This window comes from Bactrocera dorsalis, chromosome 4 (assembly GCF_023373825.1).
Source record: "Bactrocera dorsalis isolate Fly_Bdor chromosome 4, ASM2337382v1, whole genome shotgun sequence".
NCBI classification, from domain to species: domain Eukaryota; kingdom Metazoa; phylum Arthropoda; class Insecta; order Diptera; family Tephritidae; genus Bactrocera; species Bactrocera dorsalis.
In genome coordinates, this window is record NC_064306.1 from 6,881,523 (window position 1) to 6,906,187 (window position 24,665).

The 24,665-nt window shown below is 32.4% G+C and overlaps 1 protein-coding gene across 4 annotated transcripts in view; it reads left to right on the forward strand.

The window, feature by feature from the left end:
- The window catches only part of LOC105232240 (optomotor-blind protein), a 260,277-nt gene that overhangs the window by 127,322 nt on the left and 108,290 nt on the right, over window positions 1-24,665 (forward strand). For 3 of the 4 annotated variants that reach the window (XM_049455106.1, XM_049455105.1, XM_049455102.1), the window contains exons 3-4: window positions 6,725-6,838; window positions 7,658-7,820. In XM_049455106.1, coding sequence (XP_049311063.1) covers window positions 6,725-6,838; window positions 7,658-7,820 — 277 coding nt within the window. The remainder of the gene's footprint in view (window positions 1-6,724; window positions 6,839-7,657; window positions 7,821-24,665) is intronic. The other variant, XM_049455103.1, reaches the window with a different exon arrangement.

Genomic DNA, 24,665 nt, shown 5'->3' on the forward strand with positions numbered 1-24,665 from the left:
AAAATATATTTGGTTGGGAAAACTTGAGACTGACAGTGACACTGTTCAAAATTTGCGCTAAAATTTCATACTTTGCTTTAGAAAATGTTAAAAGCATGTTACAACATGTAAATTTTTTATACTTTGCAACCTTTTATATGCATTTTTTCAGCAAAAAAATATAATTTTTAATTTCTTCCAACTCACAATCCCTACTGGCTCACCGCGCAGCAATTTGACTGACATTGTCATACACCACCTACCATGTTGTGGTGAATTCTCGCACATTTGGTATGCAATAATGGTTGGTGGAGCGCTGTTGATGCGCAATACATAGACAGACAGGACGCGCAGCAGCACGTGACTGGCATTTGAAGTGGGCGCATATTAGTTTTTGTTTATGAAGCAGAATTAAGATGAATGAGCGAGAGCGCGGCAAGTGAAGATGTGTGGCGAGCGCATGGCAGCTGTTGTTTTTTTCGCATAATTTATTTTGGACATATTGTATAAGGATTGTGACGAAAATGAAATTTTAAGATAATGCAATTTTTTTTTAAATTTTTTCTAATATTTTTTATTTAAAAAAAAAAATTTTTAATTTTTTTTGAATTTAAAAATTTTTTTTTTTTTATTTTTTTTTGACAAAATTTCAACTTTTGTCGCAAATTAAAGCTTTTTGCTTGCTATTGAAAAATATATTCGCCGCATAATGACAAATTAATATGCAACGCGGGTCGCCGGCAAATTTTACCGCAGAAAATTTTAAATTTGTATGAATATTTATAAAGGCGCACGAAAGGACCCAACAAAAAAATTATAAAAAAATTAATTCACCATTTTTAATGCATCACCTATTTGTATGAATGCCAAATACAGCGCGTAAAAAGCGTTTTGCGCAAAAAGTGAAATGCCACAGACGGCAACATTCTTGCAACGCTTGTCTGGCTGGCGCTGTATGTGTTGCAAATGCCACGAAATTGTGCGACGAATGATGTCATATTTGGTAAATGGGTATAAAAATGTTGCAGACGCGCGCGTACAGCCACAGGCATAAACATAAGCACAAACAAAACAAAAAATTAAAAAAAAAATGTTGCACAAACACGCCAACACACAGCTTCGTCATAAAGTAAAAGACAATAAAACTGTTAACGTCTACAAACTGACTGCCACAACAATAACAGCCAATAAAAGCAACAACAACAACAACAACAAAACACAGCGTCCGAACCCGCGCACAGGACAATTGAAATGTGCAACACGCAAGTCCAACACAGCAATGTGGCGCAAACAAGAACAAAAATCTCAGCTTGTTAACAAGCCATCAACAAGACGCACTCGCAGGTAGCTGTGCGTGTGTGTGCGGTGACGCAAAGCGGCAAATCAATATAAAAACCTTACAAAAAAAAAACAATAAGAAAGCACAGAAACATCAACTTGGAGGCGCCTCTTTATTGGCATTTTTGCGTCGCCGGCATTGTTGTTGTTTTTTGTAGGCGACGGCGCTAACAGCTTCGCTACAGTTCCTCACTTTCCATGTTGCACCGTTTGCTGTCGGCGCTTGCAGCTTCTGCTTGTTCGGCGCGCTAATCTTGTGTTGCAAGCATTTTGTATGAGTCAAAACTGCAAAGCACAACAACAGCAATGTATGTATGTATGTCTGCAAAAATATTTCAATAAAAAGTGTTGCGCTCATGTTGGCACATTGTTTTGATGCATTCCAATGGCGTATGAAAAACGCTGAGGCGGTGCGGGCAGCGTAATTTATTAGCAGTAAATTACAAGGGGATGGCAGAAGTGCGGAAGTGGTTAGGAAGTCAAGTTTTAAGAGAGAAACGAATAATAAAATTAATTTCAAATTTAATTTTTTTAATTATGTTTGTTAATTTTTTTTAAACCTTTTTAATTTTTTTTTAATTTTTTTTTATTTTAAATTTTTATTTTTTAATTTTTTAATCAAATTTTTTAATTTGAAAAATATTTTTTAATCACATTTTTGGCTTAAAATAATGATTTGAGCATCACTACATCGCAATTAGGGCATAAAATCATCTACAGCTGCTTTTAGTATGAAATGATCAGTGATCGTGCCACCGCTTATACTTTCAGAAATCATATTTAATATGCCAAAATCTTCTATTTCACACAAAACCAACTCAAAAACTGTGAAAAAGCTTTGAAATATTTTCTTAACCCAAAAGATCAATGATCGTGCTATCGAATATTTCTGCAAAAACCACTTTTACCATAAAATCGAAGTCGTACTAGCTCATAATGATCACTTGAGCATCACTGCATTGCAATTATAGGTTAAAATCATGTAAGACTACTTTTAGTATGAAATGATCAGTGATCGTGCAACCCCTTTTTCTTGTAAATAAACATTTTTCAAATCTCATAATATCCTATATCCCTTAGAACTAACAAAAATATGTACAATAAGCTTTAAAATATTTCTTACATGAAATGATCAGTGATCGTGCCACCGAATATTCCTACAAAAACCATTTTTATTTTGAAATCAACATTGGATCACCACAAAATAATCATTTGAGCAACACTCCATCGCAATTATGAGTAAAAATCAAATGAAAATGCTTTTTAAGTGAAAGGATCAGTGATCGTGCGACAGCTTATGCCCTCAAAAATCAGTTTTAATTTAATCTGGCTGTCATATTTCAGCCAGAACTATTCAAAATTATCTAAAAGCTTCAAAATATATTTTTTAAGAAAAACGATCACTGATCTTGCCCTCTAAATTTCCTACAAAAACCACCAATTTATGAAATCAGCAACGTGCTAGCTTATTATGATAATTTAAGCATCACTTGATTGTAATCATGGTCTCAAATCATTTATAACTGAATTTAGTATAAAATGATTAGTGATCGTGTCACCGAATATTCTTGCAATACCACTTTCATAATGAAATGACCACTGGATCAGCTCATATAATTGATAACATCGCACCAGTTCAGTGTGCCTTTCTCAACCAAAAAATGTGTTTTAAGTTTTCTTATGATCTAACGAACGCTCGGTGATCATGTTTTTGACTAGATCAATAAGTATTTTGTATTTCACTTGAAATAAATGTGACATCGATTTACTAAGTATCAAATTGGTGAGTTGAATGAAGCATTCAGATGACTTTAATTGTACATACGATAAACAAAAATGGAGGAGCTATTGATCACCACTTCCATTCACGATCACTCATGATCGTAACGTGACATTATTGTCTCCAAAAGATTGGTTTCAAACTTCAAATATAATTGTATAGCAAAAATACACTAAAATCTTGAAAAAGTTTATTTATTTATGGTAATTTGAAACGATCACTTTCTAAGTGAAGATCACTTTGAGTTATTATAACTTATTTTAGAGATAAAAATATGTGATCCTCTGCTTCCAAAGGCCAGTTTGGGCTTCACGATCTTCGAACGCATTACCTGGTAAAATCGAACGCTCCTCCCCAAATACCTCCGATCGCAGGTGATCTTGCGCCCAAACAAGGTTAAGCGATCGCCTTTTTCCGCACTGTGTAGCCAAGAAGTTCACGGAGAACCAACCTGCGAAGCGCACGAAATGAAGATGCATAGCAAATACTTCAAGTAGGCGCCCACAGCATACCAAAAAGGGTCAAAACTAAGGTAGACTGCAGCTTGTTAATTGGCCAACACGACGCGCAGACGGACCTACAGCAAATACAGCAGTAGCGTCGGCAACAACAATAACAGTAATAGCGAGCAGCACGTTGAAGCAAGGCAGCAGACGGGCGCACGGTTGCGAACGAGCGCCAGACTCATGAATCAAATTTAACGAACTAACTGCGCGTGCAGCACAAATGATGACAACGACAACAAAAGCAACAAGCGCAACAGCAACAACAACAACGGCAAAACGTGGCTGATGGCAGGCAACAAATGCGCCATCATCATCATCGTCGACAGCAGCAGCAGCAGCATCAGTTGGAGGAGTAGATAGTTACTCAGCAACTAGGTTGCGCCGTTGGCCGGAGCTGGTTAACTGGCGCTACGGCGCGTCGCGAACGGCCCGCCCAGTTGACCATCGCTGGGACACAGATTTATGCGCGCTCAGCTGTGTGTATACATATGTGTGTGTTGCTGCTGAGGGTGATGTGCCTGATGATTATGAATGGGTTGTTGGGCCATGAATGATGCTGCTGCCTGCTGCCGGTGCTCGCATATACATATTTGTTGTTATTATACGATGTTTTTCTTGTGCTGGCATATGATTTGTGGCGACTTGTGTCCAGCGAAAAAAGAGAATATAATAATAAGAAACAAATAATGTCAGCCCACATAAATTTTAGCTTTCAATAACTTGAATTATGCTTTTTGGTGCAGATTTTTACTTTTTTCAGAAATTTTTAATTTTTGAAATTTTTTTAATTTTTTTGTTTATCTGTTTCTGGTTTTCACTTTTGGCGTCGCAGTTTGTAAGGCTTTTTTTGTATTTTGAAATATTTATGCTTGCGATGTTATTTTGAGTTGGTTAAAGTCAAAAATTGTGTATAATTAGAAATAATTTGGGTTTTGGCGGAATTTAAAAAAATATGGAGCAAGAATGAAATTTGTGGAAAGAAAAAATTTGAATTTTTAGAAAAACGGCGAACAAAATTAAATTGGCGTCAAAAAATCTTGATTTTGATAATTTAAACTTTTTTGAAAAATTTTGAAAATTTTTTTTTGAAAAAAATTTGAAAATATTTTTGAAATGTTCTTTTTTGAAAATCATTTTTTTTGCTATATATTATTTTTTGCTGCTACTTTAGTATACAAAAAATAATAACAAGCAAAAAATTTCGAAAAGTTTTCTAATTTTTTATGAAAATATATTTGTTTTAGTTATCAAAATTAAACATTAAAAATATTTCAATTAAAAGTTCAGAAGAATAATAATTTAAAAGTTAAAATATTAAAATATTGTTGTTAAAAATTAAAATATTTAAAAATTTATTTTTACAAAAAAGGTTAATTTTAAAAATTAAAAATAAAATTTTTTTTTGAATTTCTTCAAATTTTTTTTAAATTTTCTAAGCTTTAAATATCAAAAAAAAATATTAAAAAATTTAGAAAATATTTAAAAGGTTATTTTTAACCAAAAAAGTTATATTTTTACAATTTTTGAATTAAAAAAAAAAAATTTTTTAATTTTTTTTTGAAAATATTTTTTTTTTTAATTTTCCAAGATTATATATACATACATATGTATGTATATGAAAAACTTTTCACTTCAAACTCAGAATTATTAAAAACGAATTTTTCAAATAAATATTTTGTAATTTTTGGAAAAAGCGAAAAAATTTAAAATTTTAAAAAGCAAAAAAAATTATTTAATTTAAATATTAAAAATTTAATTTTTGTGTTTTCTTTTTTGAAAATGTTTTTAAGACTTTCAAAGCTTTAAATATCAAAAAAAAAATTTTCACATCAAAATCAAAGTTTTTGAAAATGAATTCTTCAAAAAATTGTTTAAATTTTTATTTTCGAAAATTTTTGAAATTTTGTCACTTTTGGAGGAAAAGTTTTTTTTTTGAAACTTTTCGTATGGAACAATAAAAAAATCGAGAAATTTTAATATTAAAAAAATTTTCAAACAAAAAGCTCAAAATTTTCCATTAAAAAAATTTCACTCAACTTTTTTCTAAGTGCATTTACAACACTGCCGCTTTTTATCACTCACATTATTGTTGTTGGCAGCCCTACATGCTGCCGCCGCGAAGATTGAGTGATTGCTGCCCAGAGTTATAATTTTCATATTTGTTGTAAATGGGCGGCTTTGCGCAAGCGCCAGTCCACAGCCACAACAAGCCGGCCACATAGGGCTTTTAGGCAACAACACACGCATTTGAAGGTTTGTGTTGTGCGGCTGTGTGTCAGCTTATGATGAACTTGCAACATGCAGTCCAAATAAAAATGTTTGCTTTCGGATTTAATGGTTTGTTGGTTTTTCGGACAACGAGCGCCTGCAGCACACGCACACACTCAGGCAGACATACAGCTAAATGCAGAGGCAGCCACACAGCTGTGAGCTGCAACATTAGTGCGATCAGCCCACATAATGACCGCTGGCTAGCTATGCTAACTCGCTAACCATTCAACCTCTACCTTGCAACTTGTTGTTGCTCTGTTTGGACCAGCAGGCCTTGTGTGGCATGCAGCTCGTTGGTGGCAACGCGCTTGTTGCTGTTGTTATTGCCTTTATGTGGTGGCAATTTTCGACTTGGCAACTTTTGCTTGCCTCATTGTTACTGTTGCTATTGTTGTTGTTGCTGTTATTATTATTGCGGTTGCCGCTGCAGCCAATTTCAATTTAGTTTGCTGCAAGCGAGACATAAACGTCGTTGGCGTCTTGGGTGAAAATTTGTGAATTTGACTGGTATGCTGCGCCGTGTATGTGTGAGTGAGTGTGTGTGTGGCGCCAAGCGGAGGCGCCACTTGATGAGCGGAAAAATAAACAGAAATCACGAAAAAAAGAAATTTGAAGTAAATTGAATGAGTTTTTGTTGGTCAAATTATGCCGAATATGGTTTTTGTTGTTGTAGTTGTTGTAATCATAAAGTGAATGTCTTCATTGCCCAGTTTTGGCTGGTAAAATTTTGTGAATTTTTCACCGCAGTTAGCTGGCATATTTTGTGGTTGAGGTTATCTGTGTAATTACTTTGCTATTTTCGAAATTTTTGAGTTGTTTAATTAAATTTGAAAATTTCTCTTTCTTGCAGGCAAATGTTTCCTCAAATGAAATTTCGCGTTTCGGGTCTGGACGCCAAGGCGAAATATATTTTGCTCTTGGACATCGTAGCGGCGGACGATTACCGTTACAAGTTTCACAACAGGTGGGTGTTTATAAAATTAACATATGTAAAAAATTAGTATAATTATAAAAAATTAATAAAAATCAAGAAAAAAATTAAAAAAAAAAATTAATATTAATTAAAAAAATTAAAAAAATATATTAAAATTTAAGGAAAAAATTAATAAAAATTAAAATAAATTAATAAAAAATTAAAACTACAAAAATTAAAAAAAAAAATAATAATAAAATTACAAAAATTTGTTCAATTGAAAATTTTTTTAAAACTTAATAAATATTTAAAAACTACAAAAAACTAAAAAAAATATTAATAAAAATGCAAAAATTAGTTTAATTATAAAAATTACAAAAAATTAATTAAAAAACCCAAGAAAAAATATTACATATTAATAAAAATTAACAAAAACTCAATATCAAGTAAAAAAAATATAAGAAAATATTTTAAAAATTTAAGAAAAAATTAATAAAAATTAAAAAAAAATTTAATTAAAACGAAAAATTGAAAAATAAAAAAAAGATAAAAATCTAAAAGAAAATGAAATAAAAAAAATAGAAAAAATTAATACAAATTAAAAAAATTAATAAAAATTAAAAACATAATTTTAATTCAAACAAAAAATTAAAAAAAAAGATAAAAAGGGTGTAAAAAATATAAATAAAACATACAAAAATATTAATAATAATTAAAAAAAATAATAGAAATTAAAAAAAAATTATAATAATTTAAAAAAATTAATAATAATTAAAAAGAATTAAACATAATTTAAAAAATTTAAATTTCAGACTAGACTAAGCAATCAAAAGTTGTTGTTTTTACTATAAAATACACTTTTCCTTCCAGCCGCTGGATGATCGCCGGCAAAGCGGATCCGGAAATGCCAAAACGCATGTACATCCACCCCGATTCGCCGACCACCGGCGAACAGTGGATGCAGAAGGTCGTCTCATTTCACAAATTAAAATTGACCAACAATATTAGTGATAAACATGGATTTGTAAGTACTGTACGTCTTCTCTGTTTACCGAAAATTTCATGACAAAACAAAAACAAAAAAATATATATCATAAAATGTCCCAAAGTCGCGTTATTTTCGATGTTGAAAACAGAAAATGGCCGCCATACTGCTGCTAGCAATCGCTAAAACAAGTTTGGTAAAAAAATAAAAAATACTCTCAATCTCAAGTTTGCTGCATTAAATACAAATACAAACAAAAATGAAAGGCAATTAATAGAAATTAAGTTTTGACACATTTTGTATGAATAATGTGTGGTGAATCAAATTAATGGCACATAAAGTGTCATTATGTCGTGTATATGTTAATGGCGGAGAATAAGATTGGGAAGATAAATAAAAAAAGGAAATAAAAATTAAAAAAAAAATTAACTAAAATAAATTTTGAAATTAAAAAAAAATAAAAATTTTAACAAGTATTTTTGTAAAAATAATAGATATTATAAAAAAAGTTTTGTTAAAAGAATTAAAAAAAATTTGAAAAAATTATTTAAAATTAAAAAAATTAAAAAATTATAAAATTTTCAAAAATTATTTAAAATTAAAAAAATTATAAAATTATTAAAATTTTTTTAATAAAAAAAAATAGATTTTCCAAAAAGCAAACAAAAAATTTTAAAAAATTTACAAAAAAAATCTGAATTTTTAATGTTTCACAAATTTGAAATTTTCCGAAAAATATCGAAAAAAATATTTTCAAATAAATTGCGAAAAGTAAAAAAAATATTTTCAAAATTTTTAGATTTTTTTTATTAAAAAAATGGTTAAAACTTCAAAAATAGCAAATATGTCTCACTTACAAAAAAAATTTCGGAATTTTAAATGTATCAAGAATTTCAAAGCTTCTAAAAAAGGCAAATTTCAGTAATTAATTTTCAAAAATTATTTAAAAAAAAAAATTTAAATTTTGAAATAATTTTCGAACATTTTAAAAAAATTTTCAAAAATTTTTAAAAATATTTTTCAAAACAAAAAATATATATTTTCCAATAATTAAAAAAATTTTAAATTTCAATTTTTTTCCAACAAATTTTTGTTATGTAAGGCGTAGATTTCAAATTGAGAGAATTTTTTATTGGCTCATTAAAACATCTCTGCATTAGCAATTAATTTCCTCATACCCACACATACCTATAAAAATATGTCTATGTAAAACAAATTGCAAGTGTCTGTGGCTATTTTTTAATATAACCTTTTTTAGCAAAAATTACATATTTACAAACCTCATATCAATGTTTTTTCAATATTTTTTTTCAATCAATTTAAAATCCTCATATGAATATTTTTTTATTACGCTCTCAACTGGCAAACGCCATTTCTGCACGAAGCGCTGCCGCTCATCAATCGCCGCCTTTGAACGGCGCCATTTTTGTCGGCAACTTCAAACGTGCGACCGCTAACAAAGCGTCGCTTATGCTCTTACGCTTTTGCTATACCTTATTGTTGTTGTTGTACAGACAGCTTATTTATTGGCGAGCGCTTTAAATGTCTACAACAACAACAATAAGGAGTTATGCAAACAAAAAGTGGCAATTGTGTTGCTAAAACACAAAAACAAGAAACAAAATGATTTACAAAAAAACCGTTTGTCTACTATTGCACCGCCACTGGCCGGCCAAGCTTGCCACACAACTTGCCGCATGCGGTTTTAGTGTTTTTAATAGCGACGGCAGCCATTCATTTGGTGATAACTGTCGTTACATGTCGATTGTCGATATTTATGCTGTTGTTGTTAACGAACATTGGATGCGAACGGGTCGCGAAGCTGCTTGGACGCTAGTGAATGTTAAAGCGCCCTTGCGGCCTGCATTTTTTTTAGTTTTTTTTTTTTTTGCTTTTAGAACAAATAGTTATGTTTTAGAAATCAAGTTTTAATTGTTCTTTTGCTTGAGAAACTAGTTTTTCTGAACTTTGGGGATGATTTTCCTTTCTCAACAGTTCCTTTGATGTCTCTTGAAGCTTGAAGAGGTCGTTCTCAACACCGCTTGATTGCCTTCGATTCTTTATTCTTTACATAAAGATCTCAGGAAATGGACAATCAAATATCTAGTTAGTGAAAATCTCACTATAACGTCTGCTTTTTTTAACATTAAGCTTTTTGGAGCTTTTAAGCTCAATAGGAAGCTTTTCAAAATTACATACATTTTAATTATTATGACTTGGAAAAACCTTCCGCAGTCGAATGTCGAATCGTTCAGATTTCGGAAGCTTTTCGGCACTTTGTGAAAACTTTGGAAAGCTTTGTGGCAGCTTTCGCACAGTAGCCTTGGTAAGCTCTGAGCAAGTTGAGTCCATATAAAAAAGTGAAAGCTCAAAAGCACGTACGAACTGTAACTCGTAAGCTTTCCAAAAAAAAGCTCTTCATTCGGCATCAAAGCATTGTGGAATGATTAGTATTGACAGCTGTAGAAAATGCATGCCTACTAGACTCTAGTTCGGATGCTATAAATGAAAATTGTTCATTCCACTTCAATGTTTATCACCTCTACTAGAGGTTTGTGTATTCTGCTATACTAAAGCCTTCAAATTTATTGCTATAATAGTTTCAACGGTACATTCTACGCATTACAGCTAACTATCCTTCAATCAAACACATCATTACTTAAATAGTCACTACTCAGCCGGTTTAGCTCCACCAAGCGTCATCGCTGCTTCCACCACTTCACTTCACTCATTAATCTGACAAGCAACGCCAGCCGCTCAACGTGCTATCGAACGCTTCATTTGATATCGTACGTCATTACTTCTAATGTAGCTTGTTAGTTTTCGAGTTGTAAAAACTTGTACTTCCTCATTGATGCTGCAGCAAGCATATTACTTATACTTTAATTAACTACGCGCGCTTACAAACTTCACAGCGAATGAGTGCTATATATAAGAAGATATTGATTATCAAAGTGAAGCGTCAATAAAATATCGAAATTATCGCATGCCGCACCATCCATAATGTGGCAAACGAACGATGCAATGCTGCAACGCATGGCTCACGCCTTCGTTTGGCCGGACGCCTGAGTGGGTTGCGCGACAGTGGCGATTGGCGGTGGCGATGATCATAACGATTCATATTTGTCTGCACGCCACGACGCTTCGCCGCGAACACTGGCAATGTGCGCGCGCGCTCCCATCGGACCACCATCAAGTGGCGCGCTAGCATACGCGCCTTCCAATGCAGCGCAAGCGAACGCGCGAATCCGGCGCATTTTCTTTCTACTTGTTTTCCAATCAGTCTTTTGCCCAATTCCGCCTTGCGCTTTGAACTATGCCGCCGATGCTGCAATAAAGTGTGTATGCATGTGTGTGCGTGTGCCGATCTGGTTAGACCGGCTAGCGGTGGATTTGCGGATTTGCATAAGCTAGCGAACTGTACAAAGTGTGGGGCACGCGGGCTGCTACGTTTGATCAACTGTGACGTTGTTGCTGTATTTTTGGTTTAAATAGCACAATAAAATGAAAAATAAAATAGCAAACACAGGCGCGATGCTGCCGTCGTTAGCGCTGTATACAGCAAAGAATATTTATTGATGTGCGCCATCAGCAAATGTTACTTGCCGTCGCGCGCTGTATAGGCACGGTGCAACGTTGTTGGCGTTGGCGATGGCGACGGTGTTGGCGGCAATTTGCCAGTGTTGCTTTTGATCTTCGCGAATTCGCGTGTGCGCGTTTGTGCGCGCGAGCGAAGACGCCACCACCCGTTGCTTTGCGCCTGCGGTGTGGTGGAAGGCGCACAGGCGTACAAAGTGAGCTGCGCAAGAAGTTTTCAGAAATATGTGTACTGTGGTCCACCTACTAAGGCGTTTAGTTAATCATAAGCCAGCGCGCCACCGCAGTTTGGCTGACGCTCAGCGCTCACTACGCCAGACGCACGAACTTTGACACGTAATGCCGCGCTACGCTGGACAACAACTAGATAGTGGTTATATAATTTTTCACGCGTCACAGGCGGAAAAACCGCCCGCGGCGCGGCAGGACCGCACAGTCCTGTATCGAGTCACAGGAAAAAGGGTTCGCGTTGCAATTTCAGTTTTTTTTTTGTTGTTAATGTGTCGCTTGGCGATACGCCCCGCGTCAGTTGTGGCGCTTCACACGTACGCCCGCGCGCGCACTATTAACAAAAAAAAAAAATATAGCACGAAAATGCTACTTTGCGACTATTATTAATAATTTTGTGTGCAGCGCGTGTGTTTGCGGTTTTCAGCGGCACGCCCGTCTCTTACATATGTATACTTGCACGTAGCGCTCCATATGTTTGCTTTCCCAGTTGCGACAGCACCTACGCCCACTAGCCCTCTAAACTGTACGCCCTTTCGCGTGCGCCCTATGAAGTCAAAATGCGCGTTGAACTATATGCGTCGCGGCTGGTGGTGCCACCTCACCCCACCACACAAAAAAGCTAGAAAAAAATATGGAAATAAGAAACTAAAAACCATTGAACCGTTGAACTGTTAAACTGGCCGACTGACTGCGTGTCAAAATATGTGACCAATGACAGCCGTAAAGCAGCTTGTGCCCGTCGAGACACGCAATATTGCACCGCCCAGCCGGCATATGGCTCGCTTGACCTACTAGACGTGTTATTGCTTTATTGTGCATACCACAATTGTCTGCCTACAATTTATGCTATAATTATATTTGATTATAACTTTCGATTTTTGGTTCGAATGCGACGTTTGGTTGGCGCTGGGAATTTTAATTTTATAATTGCGTTCATTGTAGTGAAAATGGGAAGGAAGCATGGTTGTAGTTTGTAAATAGAGTTCTTATGCAATTCGAACTTTGCTAGGTTATGTCTAATTTATTATTGGATAAGTGCAAAAGACGCTTATTACTGACTTTACTAACCACAGCAGCGGAATAAATGATTCAAAAAAAGTTTTTAGCGCTAGGATACGAATGTCCTTTGAAACAAATTTCTTTAATGCGTCTAAGAAATGCATAATATTTTGTTTTGGCGCTTTTTATATTGTATGTAGAAATTTTTTTTCAAAGGACATGCGTATCCTTGCGCTAAAAAATTTGTTTTAACATTTATTTCGCTATTTTTGGTGAACCCAATGATTTTAAACACGTTTTAAGAAAAATTTCATGCAAGGACATAGATATCCTTGCTAAGATACTTGCACCAAATTTATTTTTTACCACTTATTTTGTTGTTTTCATCGAATATAATGATCTTAAAACAGTTTTAAGAAAAAATTTTTGCAAGGACATGCATATCCTTGCAATATCCTCTCGTTAAAATTATTTTTTAAGCATTAATTTCGCAGATTTAGCCACTTGCAATGATTTTAAGCAAGTTTTAAGAAAAATTTCATGCAAGGACATGCACATCCTTGCTAATTAAATCATGCTCGCTCAGTAAAAAATTAAATTTTTTATTTTATTACTTGATTAACAGCATTTTGCTTGCTTAAACAAGCAATTTAATTCAATTTTTGCAACAAAAATTTCATAAAGGTTTTAATTTACTCAAATTAAGCACCGTTACACACACTTCTCCAGCAGTAACAGCTGGTGTAAGCGCTATAATCGCACAATGGCTGGTGTGACTATAAAGTCATGCACAAAAAACGCCAAATCAAAGCCACAAAAGCTGCCGGCTGTCAAACTGCATGCGAAATCAAAAAGAATTTTTAATAAAAAAACGGTAAGCGACAAAGCAAGGGACCTAAATACATACACACATGCTGTATGGAATACAAGTACAAGCATAGCTGCTTGCTACATGCGCTTGGGTGTGTGTGCGCGCTAAAAATAAACGCGCGCGTACAACAAAGGGTAGGCCATCATTAAAAAATTACAAAGCAAGAATTAAAGAAATTAAATTAAAAAGAACTAGCGACCGAGCGCAGCAACTAAAAATATATGTGTGCGTGTGAGAGCAACACCGCAAGCCGATAATAATGGTTGTTTTGCGCGCGTCGAACGGCCATATTGATTTGCGCACCCCTGTCTCTGTGGCTAGTGCCCACCGCTGCACACACACACACGCAGCATAATAAGCATTGTTTGCGCCTATGTAGCGCAGCCATCATGCTGCTTGCAACAGCTGGCGTTGGGGTTGAGAATTTTCCATGCATGTTGCATGCAACACCGCAAGCTTTTTTCGTTACTACTGTTCGTGGTATGATTTATGCAAATGTGTGTTTGCTTGTTTGAAGCACACACTTCAACACTTCGTCGACGGTGCGCCGCTGCCGTTGAGGTGTGACGTACAACATATTGCGTCAAGTGTTAAAATTATTCACTCTTGTATGCATTCGTACAATGCGTTCGTAAGTGGTGGCTTCTTTTCTCACCTCTTGTAGGAGAGTGGGAAAAAAATTCAAGAAGAAACTTTGCTGGGAAAGATTTGCAGCGAGTTGTTGAAGAAGTTTGCTTGCCAGCTTCAAAACCAACAAGTCTAGGGTGCTTTTGAGAAAAGCTCGTAGAATTGCAATGAGTCAAGGGTTAATAAACTTGATTTAAGAGAATTTTGTACGGATTTTTGAAGCAAATTTTTTTTATTCCAAACTATGCAAATTTCAGCTAGAATTGTGTCTTATAATGTTCACTGAATTTTAATAGCCTGTATAACTCAAGAAATTTCGTTTAACAATGCCTACAATAGTTTTTTTAGCAAGTACTTGCATGTCCTTTTAAACAAATTAAGCGTAAACAAGCCGAAAAACGTTTTAACTCTCATTAAAGCTAATATAAATGCAAAAAAAAATTTTTTGAGTCTAAGGATACGAATGTCCTGCGGAAAAAAAATTCAAAAACAGTTCAAAAAGTGTTAAAACATATATATATTGCATTCTTATGTCGACTAGAATACATTTTTCCAAAAGGATACGAAGGTTCTTAAAATTTTTCGAAGTAGTTTGCTAACACAGTTGAGAATTATATGCATGTATCATTATTTTTTGATGTTGTGATACAGAAAATAGTATATTTCATAGCAAACAACTTTTTGAGGAACTCATAAAATGTTTGCTAATACAGTTGATGATTATAAGAGTGAATAAGTCTTTATTGAGGTAGAAAATAGCACTTTTTTAAGCAAATATTGTTTGAACTTCTAAAAATAAACATATTTCTCTAACTGCCTTTATTACCTACAGCAGTGACATAGTAGAAAAAACTAATTACTTTCAAATTAGGTTGCAACTGAGATTGGTGTACATGCCTGCAACTCCCAGCGCTAATATGACCCATCAAAGCGTATGTGTGTGAGTTGCTTATTCGATATAAAACACCCAACAATGTGACCGACAAACACTTTTGATTAGACACAAAAGCATTTAACCAAGTATTTCCAGTATGTTGCATCACCAATGGCGACCTTTGTGCCATGTTGCATGTGGTAAACATTGCATTTAATGTGGCTAGTGGCAAGTAAAAACTACTAGACGCATACACACTTACTGCCATTTTTAATTCATGCTCACTTGGTCAAAGGCGCTGGATAACCGGTTCGAAGTGGGCGTTTACCAAACACATTTGGAGGGTATATGCAACACTTAAGTTGTGTTTGGGTCGGCAATGCACTTAATTTTCTGCGTTTTTGCGCAATTTTCAGACAATTCTACACTACAAGTGTGAGCATGTGTGTAGTGCGACTCAATTGGAAGACTTCAAAGAAATTGGTAGATCTGGACACTTTCCATAGTTTCAAGTGCCCAGTAGGAACTTTTGTTAGAGTTTACCTGCAGTAATAATTGCTTGCTGTCAATTTCTGCTGCTAGTGTTATGACATCTGACAGTGTTTTGTGACTAGTGACAGATTTTTGTGACTACTGACAACTTATGACAACGGAAAGACATTCTATAAATATTATTAAACTATATTTTTTATACTTAAACTAACTCTTGACACTATTGTCAATATACTGTCTGATTTTAATGACAGCTGACAGACTATTTCAGTCTCTAACTGATTATTTTTCACAGCTGACAGGTCCTGAAGATTATTACACCGCCAAATACTAAATTGTTATGTTAACTTCATGACTAAGGACCTATTTTTGTCATAGCTCAAAACGTTAAAAAATATTTGTTAGGTTTCATGACAGCTGACAGAGTTTGTGTAACTCTAGACTGATTCTTTTTGATCACTGTCCGACTTTTAAGAGTAACGGTAGCTGCTCATACTGCGTTGTTATGCAATTTCCATATATGATGTTGTGTTTTCCTGTGAATTGAAAATAATTTCTGACAGTTTTAATGACAGCTGACAGTATTTACATCACTACTGTCACTACTTTTTGTGACAACTGACAGTGTCATATGATTTATAAAAGAAGTATATTTTGATTCCAACTATACTTAGTAAGTTTCAATAATCACTAAACGACTTTTATGACAGCTGACAACGTCGAATAATATTTGACACTTTTCATATCAGCTGACAGTGTCTACATCAGAACTGACCGCCTTGTACTTGACAAGTAACAGTTTCAGAAGAGTAATTACAACAGTGGATTCTTATTCCAATACTATTTGTTAAGTTTTCCTAAACACTGATCGATTTTTGTTCCACTAACCAATTCGAGAAGCTAGTGACCGCTTTAATGACAACTCACAACATTTTTTTCACAACGGTAAATTTTTTGATAGCTGACAGCTTCTTAAAAGTAAACAAAGTTTACAATTCTTCTTCGAAAGTTGTCCACGTTAGTACAACTTTTGTGTCAGTGATCTATATCTGTGATAACTGATCTATATTTATGACAGCTGATCGCTTTTTGTGACAAATGACAGCTGACATGTGTCATAATTTCACTGTTTTGCAAATTTAGAATCACATAGAAAGCAAAAACAAATAATATACGCATATTCTGGTCATATAATATTCCCAACAGGCTTTTATCTTCAACCTCTTCATTCTTCCCACTTTCTCTGCGCAGCTTGAGCGCTCAAATCAAATTAATTGCTGCCCAACGGAGATATGCCCCCTACCCTGTACACGGTGTATTAATACGCCCGTGTAACTCTGCAGCCACTACCTTCATCCTTATCTTAACTAGTTTCTTCCTCAACCTCGCTAACTTCCCCAATAACCCACCTAACTACATGAACTCACACGCGTCTCAGTCGTTATCCTTGTGTGTGCATTCAAGTGCGTGCGTGTATCACTTAAATACATATGAAGATCTTCTGCACTACCTCGCACCACTTACATGTCCGACACACGCCTTACAGACGCTCACTCATATACTATATTAAGCCTGTATTTATAAGTAATATGCCTTTGTATGTCCTTTTTCCTTGCCCGATTCAGATTCACCTTTTCGTATACTCCTGCGGGATACTTGAAACAATTCAGATAGAAAATCAAAAGCATCTGGCCAATTTACGTTTTTGGTTCGTTTGGCAGTATCACATGCGTGCGCAATGCCAGGATATTAACAAAGTGAAAAATATGTGGGGTGACGCTGGCGTTGCTGGTTTTCTTTGTAACTGCGCATATTAGCACACATGAGTTTTTTTCCTTTGGTCCGACGTTGTTTGTAAAGGTGTTACACTTGAAAAAATTTTATTCGCCAGAAGTGAGAAATAAAATTTGATGCTCAAATATGCATCTACTTTCAAAAATTTCATGGAAAAATTGCTTTATAATACATTTTTAGTGCGAAAATAAAAAATAGAGGTAACACAAAAATTTGTACATGCAAGGATATGAATGTCCTTTGACCAAAGAATTTGAAAAAAACCTCAGGATGCATTTTTATGCTTAATTATTGGGTTTTACAAGGAAATAAAAGAGTTTTTATTTCAGGACCATGCAAGGACACAAATATCCTTTGAGAAAAAATTTCTTAAAATCTTTTCAAACTGTATTTTTATGACGAATTGTGCGATTCTACAAAGAAATTAGCAATATTTTATTTAGAACCATGCAAGGACACGAATATCCTTTGAGAAAAAAAATCTCCAGATCGCTTCAAACTACATTTTTATGCTTAACCATTTGATTCTACAACAAAATATATGAAAATTTTTCGAAGGACATGCCGGTCCTGAAATTTTCTTATCGCAAAAACGCTTGGAAAATGCTTTGCATAAAAAAGTAATGCAAATTTATGAAAAATATGGAAATAGATTGCAAGGATATTTGCAGATCCATATTAAAAGAATTTGGAATACCAAAATTTAATATTTTTTCTTGCTGTATACACTTTTTCTATATACAAACGCCTTTTACGTTATATGTACACGCTTTTTATATAATTTTATTTGTTCCTACTCGTTTGCCTTGTTATTTTCTTCCATTGATTACCTTGTAAGCTCACTATCTTACCCCTTCCATGTGCTCCGCCTCACATAAGCGCACAGAAATAACTTGGGAGCCACTGAACTGTATACAGTTTGCTTTTAGCTTACTCTGTTTTTTTCCGTAAGATGCGCTGAAGCGTACAGCAACAGAAGTTTCGCTTAAGAAATCTTTGAAAATTTTTTTAGTTCGAACTACTAACCTACTTAAAGAATTTATAATGATTGCTCAGTATCTTTGCATATTTAAGACACAAATTTTCGCTCATAATTTGTCGTAAATATTTTTTTATAAATTTCTTGTTATTGTTGTTGGCCTTTCTTTCAAATATTTTCACGCTAATTAGACGCCCACTTAACACCTACACATAAAAACAATAAATATGGCTGCTGTTTTTCAAATTCTTGCTTGCAAAAAAAATTAATTGACTACCATTGAAAGGCTTGAAAACAAAGGCGTCTCAAATGGAATTGACTGCGACGGGGTCTCATGCTTGGGGTAGGCACTCAACTAAGTGCAGGCGAAAAATACAATTTGAAGCACAAATATGTGTGGGTGTGTGCATTTCTGTGTCACTTGAGGGCATTTTTCACACCACGCTTGACACTTCACAAATTGCGCAAACACCTACCACTAGTGCTGGTGTGTGGAATTATATAGAAAAATTGAAAAATAACGCAGTCGCACACAATTAAAATGAAAAGCAGTAAACAAAAGAAGTGCGAAACAAAAAAAAAGGGTTGGAGAGGGTGTTAGATAGGCTAAGAAGCAGCTAAAATGCATAATTCGTGCTAAAATGCAAAAAACGTTGCATAGCCGCAGGCGCTGCTTGGCATTAGATGCTTATAACTCGCCTAATTATTGGTATATTTGAATGAAATTTGATATAGAGAAAGTAGAAAGCATAAGGAAACGAATGCTATATAACTAAGTAACGGTATATCGCAAAGAGTTTTGAAAAAGCTTTTCAAATTTTTTTTTTCAAAATTTTGAAATTTCAAAAAAAAAAATTTCAAAAATTGAAAAGTCTAAAAAAATTTGCTTTATTGGTTTTAGAAAAATATATTTTTATATAGATTTTTTTTTGAAATTTCAATTTTTGAAAAAAAATTAGAAAGTTAAATTTTTGAAAAATTTCAATTTTATATTTTCTTCTGCATTTTTTAATGAAAACACTGTTGAAGTTTTTTTTTCAAATTTTCTTTAATTCAATTTCAATTTTCTTCCATTTAATTGCGCTGTTCTGGCATTAAATTTACACAAATTTCTTTGTTTCCGTTTTCTTACCTTTCAAAATTGCTTTTGTGCCTGCAAATATTTTAAGAATTTCCATTCAAGGCGTCTACAAAGAATTTAATTACGACATAGCATTGTTGTTGTAGCTTTATATGCCAAAAACATTCAAGAAAAAAAATCGAAATAAAATTTTTGCATGACAAATTAAATACGTCGAAATGCCATTACAAGTCGGTATGCGGCGCATGGCGCAGTTATGCGAACAACTGCAAGGCAATGTGCTACATTTTCATGCAACCGAATGTTGGAGCATATTTATGAATTGCAAATTTGTTGCAAGCATAAGTGGCAAGATGGCAAAAATTGTGGAGAGAAAAAAAATTCTTGAAGAAATATGCGAGTGGCAACGAAGAACAACAACAAATAGCAAGTGCGCTGTGGCAAGTGGAAAAATAAGTGTATATGTGTGTGTTTGTATGTATACCACAAGCAGTTCTACATAGTTATAAATAAATAACTGCAGCATACTGAGGTGATCTCTATCTGCGGCAACAACTGTCGCTGTTCGCAGCAGCTTCCTGGTGGCTATATATACTGTTGTATGTATCTATCTATATATATGTATACATATTAGTGTGTGTACACCGCTTTCAGGCTTCAAATGCTACCCTTTCGCTGTTAAACAGTTGTGGCAAGCACATAAAAAAACGCACGCACTAAGCAACACACAACCGCTGGCCGCGGCATCTAAAAACCGCAGCAGATGAGCATGCAGACACCAAAAAAAATTGATACCCAGCAATTTGCTGCGTATCCTGCTACCCTTTGCCTATTAAACACCACACTAAGTATAAATTCCTTGTATGATATTAAATATATATCTGTAGCTTGCCGCATAAGTGCCTGCCCTCTTTTTATTGTATCCTTTTAACGAGATTTACGCAGAAGATATGCAAAAGGACCTTTGGGAATGGATATCGGTTACGATCAATTTTGAAGATAAACAAACAGGAGTATCATGCGGTGATGATGTGTGATAGTTTGAGAGTGAGAATGTGAGTTAGAAGGCATGATGGAAAATGAGAAAGAGATAGAGAAAGTGAGAAAGATGGAAAGAAACGCAAGGCTGTGGCGCTTAGCTGTCTAATATTGGTTATTATAGAATAGAAAAGTTATGGAGAGGCATGGAAGAGTGTAAAAAAAAATATGCAAGCTTCAGGGAGATATAAAAAAAAATCATTTTTATATAATACAAGCCATTTTTTTTTAATATTTCAAAGATAACAGTTATTATAAAGGAAAATTTTAAAAAATTAAAAAAAAACAACAAAAATTATTTTTTTTTCTAAAAAAAATTATAAATTATGTAATTAAATTATTTTAATAATTTATTTTTTTAGAAAGAAATTAAATTAAAAAAAAATAATTAAATAATTATAATTTTTTCTAAACATATAATAATTTTACAAATAAACAATTAATTTTTGTGAGGAAAAATTAAAAATTAAACTAATTAAATTGTTTAAATTTAATATTTAATTAAATAAATTTTTAAGTAAATTTTTTATTTCAATTAATTTTTTTAAATTAAATTTTTAATTAAATTAATTTTTATTTTAAATTTTATTAATTAATTAATTTAACAAAAAAAAAATTATTTACATATTTTTTGTTTTTTTTTCAGAAAAAAATTAACTTTTTTAAATTAAATTTTTAATTAAATAAATTTTTTGAATTTAATTTTTAAATTGATTAATTTTTGAGTTTAATTTTTTTAACAAATTGTTTCAATTTAATCTTTAATTAAATAAATTTTTAAGTAAATTTTTAATTCAATTAATTTTTTTAAATTAAATTTTTAATTAAATTTTTTAATTAAATTCTTTTTTACCAAAAAAATAAATTATTAACATATTTTTTGTTTTTTTTTTAGAAAAAAATTAACTTTTTTTAATTTTTTTAATTAAATTAATTTTTTAAATTTAATTTAAATTAAATTAACTCAAAAATTAATCAATTTTTTGAGTTTAATTTTTTAACAAAAAAAAATAAAATATTTACATTTTTTTTGAGAAAAAAACAAATTTTTTAAATTAAATTATTTAAAAATGCATAAACAGTTATTTTTTTTTTATAAAAAAAATTTAAAAAATGTAAATTTTTTTTTCTAAGCATTTATTTTTTTCTCTAAAAAAAGTTTAAAAAATGTAAATAGTTTTTATAAGTATTATAATACATTGAAAACAGTGTTTCTACGCTAACGTCAAAATTACTGAAAAATTTCATTTTCTGTAACCAAGAAACATACAAAATTTGAAAGCTTATAAGGTTTTATTACAATTACTATTCATGCCACAAACGCATTCAAAGCGGCCGTCAAACTGTGTTAGGTGCCGGCAAATTGCGCAAATCAAGTAGTTGGCACAAAATTAAATTTGCAGCCAAGTCACACCTAGTTTTTTTGCTGGCATACACATTTGCATGAAAATGCTCTTATAACGGTAAATATATGCAGCCGCCTGCTATTTGGCACTTTTCTATTCGTTTTTAGGCGACATATTGTTATTTGTTGGCTTGAATGGTTTTTTAGTTATAGGCGCCTGGGGGTATGCTACGCTAAATATGCTGGGGCCTTTTAGGTGTTGAATTTGAAGCTAATGAAATGTTTTTTGGTGTGTGTTTTGCTTGGGTAGAGAAATGCTTGTATGTAGTAAGTGTATTTTTGCGTTGCTAACGGTACTTTGGTATTTGTGTGCTTTAGGCATATTAAAGAAGTGTGTGTTGCAAATTAGTGAAAACTGCGCGCGCATGTGTGTTTGCGTTTAATACACAAATAGTTTTGCAGGCAGGTAAATATTTTCGTGTTTTGCTTTGTGTACAAATTTTGTGCGCTTTTTTGCAATTTTTTCAATATTTTTTTCCCATTTTTTATTTTTTTTTTCTATTTTTTTTTACTTTTCTTTGTGCTTCCACAACAAGCGTGCATTTTCGTTGTTGCTGCTACACACCAAGCTTGTACATAAAATTCTTTCGCTGGAATTTTTCACCTTTCCTCGACTTTTATTACAACCTTCAACTATTTGCTGCCTGCCACTTGGCCTACACACCTTTTCGCTCGAATTTTTTTCGACTTTTTACAACCTTTTTACACGTCTGGCGCAGTAAAACTATTTGCTTGCGCTTATTTTGTACCTTTTGTTGTTGTTAGTTTTATATTTTTTGTTACTTTTTTGCCAGCAGTGAAATATGGCCGCGTTAAAGCGGTCCGAAATTCCTGACATGACACCAGCCGCGCCAACAGTATCAACACAAGCAGCAACAAAAATGAAAACTAACATTAACAACAACAACCCGAATTATATGTAGCAAGTGGCTCAAATCTAATTTACATAATGTTTTTAGCGCGTACATTTGACACTATCAGCGTTAGAAAAATGCGCGCAAGCGAGCGGCGTACCACTGCGGGCAGCGGCTGGGCGTTGAGCGTCCGAAATGTGAACAAAAAACGAAAAGCGGTAGAAAATTTCATAGAAATTGTTAGTGACATTAGTGGTATTATAGCGCCGCGTCGGCCATTTGCGCGCCATTAAAACAAATGTAGTTGTGTGTTGTTGCTTTTTGTGGCAAGTAGGTTGACACACTGTTATGTGTGGTTTGTATGTTTGTGTGGTATTATAGGGTGCTTTTTAATTTATGCGCTTTATTACACCCTCGGCCAGCGGATAAGGCGAATATATTTGGTTGGAGTTGGGTTTATAGTGTTGCCATATGGAAGAAAATTAAAAATTTGTAAGAACACTTTTTGTTGTAATAAAAATGTTACATGTTTTTAATTAAAATTTTGATATATATATATATATACATATTTTGATATATAAATGACTTTTTTGTTTTTTCATTATCTGGCAACTCTGGGTGCTTGAAAATATTTTTAAAAATAAATTTTGTTGTCATTTTTATGTTTAACGTGTTAAGCTGCTACTCATTTCGATTTTTTAATTTATTATTTTATACCATCTGGCAACTCTAGCTCATTAAAAATATTTTTTTAAATAAATTTTGAATTATTTCATGTGTGTAATGTGTTTATCTATTATTTATTTTAAATTTTCAATAATTTAATATTTTATATGATCTGGCAGCTCCGTCCTTCATATATTTTTCATATTATTGCAGTGCATTTATTTCTAATTTTTCTTTATTTTATTTTTATTTAAAATATTTTTTATATTTTGTCTTATATTTTTTGACATCTGGCACCCCTATTCATTTATTTCACCTTGTCACATTCTTTTAATATTTTATTTGGCCACCACACCAGCGCTTGTTAAAATGTCGTAAAAAGCCTAAATATGCCTCATTAATTTTAAAAGGCGTTGATTATGTGTACACACGACGCGTACTTTCGGGGTCACCCACAACAATAATAATAATAAAATTCGGGAAAAAAAAATAAATTAAATAAATGTACCATATTAGAGATTTAATGGGTAGGTAATGAAGAAAGCACTACCCAAAAGCAGCTAAGTATAAAGGAGGAAGGGGATGGGGCCATAAAATTGTTGGTACCAGTTGCTGGTGGCATTAGCTGAGAAATATTTTCAAATATATTTGAGAAATATGGTATTTTTGGTTGAGAATTAGAGTTTAGTATTTAAATAGTCATATTGGAAATTTCAAATTTATCAAAATTTTTTAAAATAATAAAAAAAATTAATTAATTTATCAAAAATTTTAAATTTAAAAAATTAATTAATCAAATTAAAAAAAAAATAATAATTAATTAAAGAAAATTAAATTAAAATTAAAAAAATTAAATTAAAATTAAAAAAATGAATTAATTAAATTAAAAAAAATAATAATTAATTAAATTAAAAAAATTAATTTTAATTAAATTAATTAATTTTTAAACTTAAAAAAATAATTAGTTTTTTAATTAATTAAATTAATTAATTAATTTTTAAAATTAAAAAAATGAATTAATTAAATTAAAAAAATAATTAGTTTTTTAATTAATTATTTTTTTTTTAATTTTTTTAATTTTAATTTAATAATTTTTTTTAAATTAATTAACTTTTTTTAAATTAATTAATTTTCTTAATTATTTTTTTTTCTTTTTTTTAATTTGATTAAATAGCTTTTTAATTTTTTCTTTAATTTTTAAAAAAATTTTCTTCATTATTTACTTTTTTACAAAATTTATATTTTTTACATTTAAAAAAAAAATTTCAAAAATTTCTAATTAAATTTTTTTTTACTACTCATATTTTTAATCAAAGCCTTGTTAGTCATAGCATATAATAGCACAAATATTTTAACTGCTAGTAACAACCTTCCTAGGTACTCTA